Raw genomic sequence first — 11,650 nt, 5'->3', positions numbered from 1 at the left:
CGACATGTATGTTACGCTCTCATGATTGCCAAACAGAAACTTCTGAATCATTGTTCATTTTCCCTCCGAATTCAAATGGATTGTATTTAACCCCCAACAAATGATGGATATATATATGAAGCGAAGTTAGGGGCCAGACCCAGATACATATATGTACTTTAGTATCTGTAACCTTGTACATGCATGGGCTAGGAATCCTGCAACCACCGAAGCAAGCAAAGTTGTTGGGCCAAATAATTTTGCACAGCAAAGAAAAGGCCATCAAACAACATGCGAAGCGGGAGGCAGGGCTATTTGGGTCCACCCAGGCTGAAGGGAAACGATTTTTTTTTAATTTTCACTATTTGTAAAAATATATGTCTATTTTAAAATATCACATATCTACTCTACCGTCGTCCGTTGGATGGACGATAGTAAGGCGTCACACATTCAATAGGCGACACCTTTAAAAAATAAAAAAAAATATTGTGTTCGATCACTCTAGAAATTCAAAACAATATTGAAATAATCATAAAAAACTCTAGACAAAAATTAGATTATAGAGGATGCTATAATTTATCTCTCAAAAAATTTAATTCAAACAATTTCTTGTATAAAATTTGTCTTCTTTTTGGGTTCTCATTGTACAAGTCGTAGTTTTGTCAGAAATTTTTTTGAGACCTAGACCTTAGTATCCTCTATGACATATATTTTTTTCAAAAACTTTCATGACTATTTCTATATTGTTTCAAATTTTGAGAACAATAGAAAGTAAAGTTTTTTATTTTTTGATATTTTTTAAAGGTGTTGCCCATTGAATAGGTGACACCTTGTTCCAATGGATAACGATAGCCTAGATATGTAATAGTTTAAAATGACCATATATTTTTGTAAATATTAAAAATATAAAAATAAAAAGTTCGAAGGGTGACAGCCTTTCAACCCCCCTCCCTGCAAACAGCCTAACCCACATGTGATGGCCAGGGTTCACAAAAATGTTGAAAATCAGTTGAAACTCGCAATATTAGATCAATTCGGTTCGCACCGCATTCTGAATTCGACTAGTTTTTGAATTTGAATTCAAAAAGTTCAAAACAATTAAAAAATCACAAAGAAATCTAAAACTTATGTAAAAATATTTCAAAATTAATGTCATTTGCATCATTTCATGAAGAAGTTTGAAAAAAAAGAAAAATATTGAAATGGGCCGTATGAATAGGATGATTTGTCCATCATGTTATAAAAAAACTTAATATGTAAAAAATTATTTTTTTAAGGACGTATCTTAAGAGGATTTTTAAAATTTGTTTCACTTTATTTAGAGTTTTATTAATTTTTCCATAATTTTTATAAAGTTTACAAGCATAAAGTGAATATGTTAAGAAACAGCTCAAAATCAACTACTATGCCACCTCCTTCTTGAGCAGCACATAGGAGAACTTGTTCTCCTCCTACACATCGGTCTTCATCCTCATCATCGCCAATTTGTGCTATGCTCAAGGCTATGTTCAAAGTATGCACTAGCAATGTAGTGAAGATTAAAGACCATACGGATCGTACCAACATGAGGCTAAGGAAGCTTGAACCGAGACAAAAGCATATTCATGCTCATTTAAGAATTAAGCCTCCTTACACTCTGGTGGCCTCCGAGGAAGAGGAGAGAGAGCCTGAGGTGTTTGAGGACCCTTAGGCTTGGTATCATGCTGCCAAGCTACAGTCGTCTGCACCAACACATCTGCTTCTACTCAGGTTCATGTTAGTAGTAATGAGGAAGCTTCCGAAGAAGAAAAATGGAGGAGCCGAGGTGATGCGCGTTTACCCGATCTTCCGAAAGATAATATGATAATTTGATTAGTGGAGCTTCAACGTTGATGATCCAAAGTCTCCGAACATAACAAATTGAGAACCTTCAAAACCACTACACCACTGCTCCGTGGTTATCAACCGTGCCAAGACACAATTGACCTCACCAAGAAGGCTTCTCCCGCAAGAGAATCGAGAACACAAGCAAGAAAAGGTAGATGCAATCTGAATATTGCTAATTACCAATGAAGTACTCGAGTTGGGGTTCAACAAACCGAAACAGAATAGTCTAAGCTAAACCTGAGCGGAAATTACGATGTCTACTATGCATATATAGGGGGGATGTGATGTGGTCGACCTAGGGTTGTACAGCCGGGGAAAGAGGCGTGCACAACCTGGACTCCAACGCCGACAGGATTACAAGATATAACAAGGCCCAAAACGGTGGCGCAACACCTTTTTTTTTTACTCTGACTAAACTATAAGGAATATTTGGTCGAGCTCATATCCATTGGAAAGGACTCGTCGTAGGCTTTCCAGAATATCTAAGATTGCCTAAAACGGACTTCGTATGAGAGTTATGCCTGTTTTACTAACGTTCTATCCTGAGACTCGACCACGATCACGACTTCGACCATGATCACGATCACGACTGGAGTTTAACGTCAAGTCCGATTAGACTTGTCTTTTAAGGGATGCCATCCGGGTAAGATTGTGACGCTTCTCCCACGTTCCTAAGCAACAAAATATCACAAAAATTTAGTAGGAAGCCATCTAAAGAAGCATGAACAGCGAGAAACGAGTTCACCTGGTAGTCTAATTATCATGCACATACTCTTGTAATTGGACCTTGTTTGATTTGGGAAATATTAGTAGTATTGATCGTATCTAAAGGAGCTAAGGGCTCATCATCCTCCTCCTCTTTAATTGGGGTCATCCTCGACTCAAACTCATCTTCATCTCCCAAATATGGCTTCAAATCTGAAATGTTAAACATGGGACTAACCCCAAAATCTGCAGGTAGTTCCAATTTGTATGCATTGTCACTGATTTTTCTCAATTATCTTAAATGGTCCATCAGCTCCAGACATCAAATTTGACTTTCTTAGTTCCGAAAACTTATCCTTCCTCAAATGTAACCAAACTAAATCACCCGGTTCAAATTTTATTTCCTTCCTACCTTTGTTTCCAGCAATCCTATACTTTTTAGTCATGCTCTATATATTCTTTTTAGTGGTTTCATGTAACTTAAGAAAAAATTCAGCACGTTTCTTAGCATCTAAATTAAGTCTTTCAAAAGTAGGCAAAGGTAATAAATCAATAAAAGCACGGGGATTAAATCCATACACTACCTGGAAGAAACTTACCTTGGTTGTGGAGTGTACCGATCTATTGTAAAAAAATTTAATATGTGGTAAACACTCTTCCCACATCCTTAAATTTTTCTTTAGAACTGCCCGTAACATAGTCGATAATGTGCTTATGACGACCTCTGTTTGACCATCGGCTTGGGGATGATATGTAGTAGAAAATGGCAGCTTTGTCCCCAATTTATTCCAAAGTGATCTCCAAAAGTGACTCAAAAACTTTGCATCACGATCCGAGACAATAGTAATAGGCACTCCATGTAGGCGAACAATTTCCCTGAAAAATAAATCAGCTATGTTTGTAGCCTCATCGCGCTTGTGACAAGGTATAAAATGCGCCATTTTAGAAAATCTATCCATAACTACAAATATGCTATCCCTCTCCCTCATTATCCTAGGTAGTCCTAAAACATAACCATAGAAATATTCTCCTATGGTGCACTTGGAACAGGAAGAGGCATATAAAAACCATGTGGATTTAAACGAGACATAGCTTTGTTGCAAGTGGTACAACGTAAAACATATCACTCGACATCACGTCTTATCTTTGGCTAAAAGAAGTGGGCAGCCAGCACATCTTCAGTCTTCTTTGCTCCATAATGTGCCATCAATTCTCCTCCATGTGCCTCCTGTAAGAACAAAAGATGAACGGAGCTAGCTGGAATGCATAGCTTGTTAGCACAATAGAGTATTCCGTCATTCAGAACATATTTATTCCATATCTTCCCTTCTTTACAATGTTCAAGCACTTCTTTAAAGTCTAAATCAGCAGCATATAAGTCCTTAGTGGTCTCTAAACCAAAAATCTTATGATCAAGCTGAGATAATATGGTATATTCCTAGAAAGCGCATCAGTAATCACATTGTCCTTTCCTTTCTTATGTTTTATGACATATGGAAATGACTCAATTCTACCCATTTAGCATATCGTTTATTCAGTTTAGCTTGACTTGTAATATGTTTCAGCGATTCATGATTAGAATGTATAATAAATTCTTGGAGCCATAGATATTGTTGCCAAGTTTCAAGCACACGAACTAAAGCATACAATTCTTAATCATAAGTGGAATAATTCAAACTTAGCCCACTTAATTTCTCGTTAAAATAAGCAACATGTTTACCTTCTTGAATTAGGTCACCTCCAATTCTAATCCCACTAGCATCACATTCCATGTCAAATGTCTTACCAAAATCAGAGTGGAGCAATGGAGCATGGGTGAACTTCTCTTTCAACAACTCGAATGCTTGTTCTTGTTCAGGTCCCCATTTGAAAACCACTCTTTTCTTCATTAATTCATTCAATGGGGGCAGTAATGGTGTTGAAATCTCGCACAAAACGCCAATAGAAACCCGCAAGACCATGAAAGCTTCTCAAGTGAGTAACAGTGCTCGGTTTGCTTTTTTAAACCAACCTAGAAGTTCTGGGTTAGTTCAGAAGTTCTAGGTAGCCAGAACCTCTAGATTAAGTCTAATCTAGGATGCTTGGTTAAGACCTTAATGCTTAACTCAGTAGTTCCGGGCTAGCCCTCAAGTTCTGGGTGCTGAAACCTCTGAATTCTTTCCAAGCAGGGGTCCTCAGTTACTAAGTCTCGAGCCAACTTGAAAGTTCTGGGTTGAACCCAGAAGTTCTAGGTTAGTGCAGAGAAAACTGCATAACAGGTAGTTTTTGAGAATTGGGTGTAAATACCCCATCACCCCTCCCTTCATTTGCTGCTAAGAAACCACAAGCTTGGGTTAAATAGCTATCCCGCTCCCTTAGACATTCAGTCTTGCAAACTTTTGAGAGTTAGGTTGAGTGACTGAGTGCTAGTGACCTCCATTAAAACCTTTGAGCACTCAAGTTCATCGCCAAGCGGTCAATTTCGCGTTCGTTACTCTTGGAGCCTTGAGGTCCTAGAAGGCTAGGCATTGTCGGCTGAGCACTCAAGCTTGTGGAGTGCTGCGTGATATTTGTGAAGGTTCATCCTTGCCTCTGCAAGGAAAGATGACTTTGAATAAGTCTAAGCTCGATCTTCGTGGTCAGTTGATGAGAAATATGGTTGAAAGAGATCCAGCTCTTTGTGAGCACCTTAGCGGAGACATAGGATCGCTAGATCCTAACTTCGAAAAACAAATTCTTGTCTTCTTTATTTTCTTTGTTTCCATTGTTGTTCTAGTTGACTTTCGGATGATTTGTCATGATCTACATGTTTGTGAGTTTGCAACTACAGGTGAAAGGTGGAAAACACTTTACACTTACTTTGGAACCTGTTGTAACAACTAGATTCCACTAGAAGTACCTAGGTGTTGTTCTTTTTCAAAACACGAGCACACTACCCACTCACACTTCAAGAAATACTCACATATTTGAGCTAATCATTAAGACTAAACCATAGCATAGTCCATGACTGTAGGCATAGCTATTTAAATAGATTTCACTCTGCAGAGGTATACAACTTTACCCACATGATACGCCTAACCTCCAACCAGGATCAACAGTGAAGCGGCATAACGAGACTACTTGACAGTCTAACCTTCTAAATTCCCACATACGAGAAACTGCAAGCAAAGGCTTTTGGCTTTCAAATCAGTCTCTCAAGGCTAGGGACTATTAGGGCATCATTAGGAATGAACAACCTCCAGCCGGACCTGGAGTCTCTCAATGAACAACTCAAGTCTTCTCCTAGCTCCCACTGCAACGCTTGCCTCCAGGCGATCCTTCAGAAATGTCGAAATGTGAGTTGCCAAACCCTTTACCCACTCTCAGGGACATGTGGTTATACGGATGATCGCTAGATGAGATGTCAAAGCAAACTGGTCCTTATGCAACCGAGCTAAGTATCTCCCAGCAAAAACACCATGCATGTGAACCTTGCTCCCCAAGATAGTCCCACCCCACATGAGGTACCTTACTCACCCGTGTCAAATCAAACTTTGCGGTTCTTTAAAAGTCACTCACACCACCAAGCACACACCATATTTCACACATTTCGGAAAGTATGATTAACGCTAGTATTTGTTATTGTTTAGCTAAACATGCTAGTAAATAAGCAATCATCTAACCAAATAATATAGTTATTGTTAGGGCCTTCTAGGCTTTCAACAGGGTAAAGATAAAGATAACCAATAACAAGGCATGTCTTAAATAATCTAGGTCATAGCTACTTCAATATTTTAAATTAGAGTCACCAATTTAAGCATACATAATAGTATAGTTAACAATTATAGGTGCAGTATGGTCCATTGTATAGGACTTGCCTTCTAAAAGGAAAATCTCGATTGATCTTGACGTCCAAGTCTCACGGGTTTCTGCACGATCGGGTCTTGTCTTCGGTTTCTTCCTTGAAATCTAGGTCCTCTTCAAATGCTTATTCTTGTAACATACACAAATAACGTCAATAAATATTTAATCGAGGTAAGTCTACCCTAATTCCAAACGAGGGACGGGCATTAAGAACAAAGTACGTATCTTGTTGCTCTACATGGATATGTTCTACTACTAATGTTTTGTGGAACTGAGGTATGAAGGATGATTATTCTACTCCATTAATTGTACTAGGTGCGATTATCCGACAACAACTAGATCAAGTGACTGCTCTAATCTTACTTCGTAAGTTGAATGGAAAGTCCAATTAAATATAACCTAATTAAAGAAACTATTCCAATTCACTAGTTGAAAGGTGGCTATTATAAGGCCTCCTGAGTTCAAAGTGTGTGTGTCAATTTCCCTATTTTCTAGATTTTTTTATCTAGTTAGCAAATATTTATTTATTTACTATTCTAATTAAGTTATTATTTATTGTAACGAGCCAATTAATTTTAATTATCTACATAAATTAATCTCTTATAGCCTAAGTGCTAAGTGTTACTTTATAGCCCAAAACATGTCTATCTAATTTTATCTACATCTAAGACTACTCTTAAACTAGCCAAAGAGCTAGTTCTATATTTTTGACAACACATATATTAAATGACTAAATTAAGTTATATTTAAAACTAATAAATTATAAAAATTATGAAATTGGTATGTTTTGATAGATCTTGAATTTAGATAAATATTGATGGAAGAATCATCAAAAACAGAGTCAAAACGAAGGAGAAATAGGTTTCCAAATATTTATCGAGAGGTTAATTTGGAAACTGAAAAATGAATACTCCTGGAATATTCTCGGCTTTGCTCAGCTCCTAAATTAGCTCGGCTCTGTTTGGTTGGCGAGACAGAGGTAGGAAGGATGGGGGTGCCGGCAGTGTATGGCAGCGGCAGACTCTGGCGACGTGGAAAATGGGCAGTGGATGGATCTACACCAGGGTGGAATTGATTTGCGATGAAGCTCGACAGTGGCGACATGGGTTAGTCTTCTCAGGTCGGGTTGGTGTTTGGCTGCCTAAGGGAGTAAGAAGGAGATGGGGACGACGGCTAACCGGCGGCAGTGCGAGGGGCAGCGAGATCTTCGGTGCTGGGGCTTACTAGCGACGGGGACGGCCGGTTTGGGTGGTGGCACTAAGAGAATTTGAGGAGGAGGTGGTGTAGGTGCCGGGGTGGAGAGCAGCGAGGGAGAAGGACTCGGGTCCTTTTAAAGCCGGTGGAGAGAGGGAACAGGCGGAGCACTGTGGCAAGCATGGCCATAGTGGCGGCTCGGGCGCGAGGCGGCTGTGTGTTGTGCAGCGGGATTCGCAGGCGGCGGCACATTGCAGGGCGGCACGGAAACACGCACAGGCCACGCATCGTGCGCAGGATTTGCGGTGGCAGAGTGAAAAAGGTGTGCGGCGGCGATGGAGGCGAAGAGAGCATTAAATCGTTTAATTTCTTTTCTCTGTTCTTTGAATCTTTTTTTAAATTTTAAGGGTGTGACAGATTCATTCGAGGAAATATGTTAGAATATTATAGTTTTATCAAAATGACAGGGGCATTAAATCGTTGCATGACTGTCCTACGTCATGAAAATATCAGAAATTAATTTTGTTAGCCACCTACCTTAGTTTTATATATTTCTTTAAAAGAATTGAGCTTATCTCTGTGCGCCAGTTTACTATTGGCAGTGATATTCATTGAAATTTTACATGCTGTCATAGAAATAGATTGAGAACATTATATGTTTGACTGAATTGCAAGTATAAATGTTTTAAAAAATAAATTCCTATAATCCATATCCATTAGGGAAAAGCATAATAATTATGCTAATTGAAATTGTTCAGCTCTTATGCAATTAGAATTGATTATTCAAATCTCTTAGTGAACCTATGCCAAGGACATTCCACCGCATTTCGCAATGAGGAATAAAATAAATACAAACTCATCTTCAAACAACAAAATATCTTTTAATGCACAAGGTTCTGGAAAAATCTGAAAAATTGATCATCGGGAGAGATCAAAAAATCCTCGTTACAAGAAAAATTCAAGCAACTTGTCTGGTTTTCCTTGTCAAGTCACCGTGATCATCCTTTCGGACCTATTCCCAGGACTCCCCAAACTATTATTTGTCAGGTCCAGTTGTTCTTTGACATTGCTATTCAATTATAGTCACAAGCAATCGATCTAGCAAACTCAACATGAATAACAGTAAAGTATTCACAAACAGTCCAGAGACTCTCCTGAATATTTATAGATATATTTAGTGTTGGTACAACGGTTGCCCCTGCTTTCCGAGATACAGGGGCTAATGGAAAGAGTCCCTCTTGAATATTAATGATAGAACTGGACTAATAACAAGCCAGTACATATATCCAACTCCTGGTTGGTGGATACCAATATGGTACATGTACAATCTCACCTTGTGCGTTGGTACTTTCCCAAATGAAAGTTATGCAGATCTTGTTAGAAATCGCCAGAGATACGACGCTTGCACTTCGTCGGCGAGCTCCCTGGAAGACACACGCACGCGAACACAATTGGAAACCAGAGAACGCACGAATGTGTGCTGCAATGCAGCAGCATTTTTCGGGACTCTATTGCTTGAATATAAAGGAGGTTACAGACTCGACATCATCGTGGACACTGGCTCAACGATGGGCGCGGCATGCCATTCGCACGTTCCAGCATGCCGCGTCAACCGCTATGACTCCGCTCCGGCATGAACGCGCATGCCTCGAGCTACAAACGTGCACAACCAATTGACATGATCGTGCTCTGAACCGAAATTGAAACAAACAAACCCAAACTCGACGCAAAGCGCTCAAGACTTATTCTAACAGATCTTAAAGCAACCAAGCCTGTCATCTCAGCTAGCTGCTTAATGTTCTGTGAAACGATCATTCAGAAACTATGGCGCATCCTTTATTTTCTTTCATTATAGGTTTTATCGTAGCAAACCACAATACCAGAATGTCTAGGAGAAAACTTACGGATAGACCTCCAAGACACCTCGAGCTCCAAATTTCTTGATCAACTTATAATCACTGAACCCTGCTTTGATGAAGATGTCACGCCAGTCATTTAAGTCCCGTTGCCGGCCTCCTTTTATGAGCATCATGCCGATGTCCATTAAGAGTTGGGTTTCAAACATTGGCCCGGAGGCAGGGTCGAGAACTATATCTCGGATCAGAACTTTTCCTCCATCTTCTCGTGAAGGTACTGCCTTCTTGCAATTGGCAAGGATCTTCACGCAGTCCTCATCACTCCAGTGGTGCAGCACCATCTGCCAGGGAAAAGTTCAATAATGTTAGTTGAGGACATGAAAATTATAGAGCTTAATAATTATAGACAACAATCTGCATAACTTGAATGATTTTGTATACACGAAAAATGTTTTGTTCGAATTAATGCGTTATTTTTTTGGCAATGAAACACGTAAAAGAGTTTCAATTTCGTGTACCACTTATACCTTGAGTATCACAACTTGAGCAGGTGGGATGAACTTGAACATGTCACCTCCAACATAGTTAACGACACCATCAGCCGGTATTTTGCGAACCTCGTATGGAAGGTCCAGCACGGTGACCTTTATGTGTGGGAAGGCCTTCACAATGGCCTTCGCCGTCGTGCCATCCCCATGGTAGCAGCAATCTGTCAATGACTTTATCCCCTGGAATATTTCACGGAATTCTCGCAACGCAATGTCGACCCCAAAGTTGTCGTGGACTACCAAACCTTTGATTGCCATCTTATGGAACTCTGGATGCAACCGCTCCATACTCTCCTCGAACAGTGATGCTCCATGCACATGATCAAAAGGTGGTGTCTTGTCTTCCTTCTTGAGCCAGGCGGCTAACCCCATTGCCGAGTCAATAGAGTGGGTCGAGGTCACAGCGAGCAGGAAAGGTGCATGGTTGATGTGCCCATCTGCAGCGATGCCATCCGTCAAAAGGTAGGACAGGGGGGTGAGCGAGTAGGTGTCCTCAACCATGGCGAAGACGCCAGACGATGCCAACAGCCGCATGAGGCGGCCAAGGAATTGAAGCTTAGCCGCGGGAAGTGATAGCGCGGTGACCAGGTCAGGCAGTGTGGCGGCGCCGCCTAGGCGGTGGATGGCTGTGGGGATGCCAAGCTCCACAGCACACTTCAGTGCCATGGATTTGAGGTAGTAGAGGCTGTGGCGCCATAGGTCGGCCTGTGCCTGCAGCAGCTCGGCGTCAGTGGGAACTACAATGGAATGAGCCTGAGCTGCCATTTGTTGCTATACCTTACGATTCCTGGGTGTAGTTTTATGTGGTTTGCTTGGATGGCTCTGCATGCTTTGCGAGGGTTAATATAGTACAGCTTACCTGCTGTTAAGAAGTACTAATAATTATGACTGAGCTATCATCACGTGGATCACGTGGGACGCGATGATAGACATCGTGCTACCATCAAGTCTGGAAAATGACTGTGTACCAGAATTCTTTTTCGTGCGTGATTCACATGGGTATAGACCCTACGATTGAGAGGGGGTCTGTGTCTCAGCAGTGTCGGGAGGTCACGGACACGGTACCATATTCTCTATAGTACTGCAGTAAGTCATTTTTGAACAGCTCTCTACAGTACTGTACAGTCCCGACTGTCCGATCAGAGCATAACAGCTAATATTTACTGTTACAGTACACATAGCTACAGTACAAAAACGCAGCCCAACATCTTCAAATATTGTGTCAACAACCCTTGCTACATTATTAAGACAGAGATGATTTAAGCGGATATAGTAAAAAGGATAATATTTTAAATAAAATCTTTTTGAGAAAAGAAGGTATTTTAAATGTGATAAAAATTAACATATTGTAATACATTGTAAAAACAAGAAGAATAAAAATATAACAAGAAGAAGAGTGATGGCAAGAAGGTACTCGAGAAGTACTATAAAAAGAAGAAAGATGATCAAGCTTGCTATGTTTTATGGGATTCGGATGCTAGCTCAAGCTCCAACTTTGATAAAGAAAAACCATCTCAAAACGGTCTTGCCAGTGTAGCTTTCAAGGAGGTACATTCACTCTTCTCCACATATTTTTGCCTTATGGTAAAAAGTGACTCTAAGATATTATATGATAAATACAAATGTTCATATGATGATCTTGTTGAGTTGATAAATGGTTTTGATGACTTCATGAGCAAA

General features: G+C 40.1%; 1 protein-coding gene across 1 annotated transcript; it reads right to left on the bottom strand.

Moving 5' to 3' along the window:
* Positions 1-8,406: 8,406 nt before the first annotated feature.
* On the bottom strand, positions 8,407-10,807 carry LOC133886648 (flavonoid O-methyltransferase-like protein Os11g0303600). The gene is made up of 2 exons (XM_062326385.1): positions 9,950-10,807; positions 8,407-9,763 (listed from the first exon to the last, which is right to left on the bottom strand). The coding sequence occupies exons 1-2, from the start codon at positions 10,733-10,735 to the stop codon at positions 9,467-9,469; spliced, it is 1,083 nt and encodes a 360-aa protein (XP_062182369.1). The 5' UTR covers positions 10,736-10,807; the 3' UTR covers positions 8,407-9,466.
* Between the last annotated feature and the right edge of the window lie 843 nt (positions 10,808-11,650).

This window comes from Phragmites australis, chromosome 12 (genome assembly GCF_958298935.1).
Source record: "Phragmites australis chromosome 12, lpPhrAust1.1, whole genome shotgun sequence".
NCBI classification, from domain to species: domain Eukaryota; kingdom Viridiplantae; phylum Streptophyta; class Magnoliopsida; order Poales; family Poaceae; genus Phragmites; species Phragmites australis.
The sequence above is the reverse complement of the archived record's forward strand: the minus strand, read 5'-3'. Positions and strand labels throughout refer to the sequence as shown.

Excerpts from the sequence above, each read along its gene's own strand:
- LOC133886648 (XM_062326385.1), bottom strand. The coding sequence starts at position 10,735 with ATGGCAGCTCAGGCTCATTCCATTGTAGTTCCCACTGACGCCGAGCTG. Across the intron at positions 9,764-9,949 it reads CTCAAGTTGTGATACTCAAG|ATGGTGCTGCACCACTGGAG; the intron begins GTATAAGTGGTA and ends TTTCCCTGGCAG.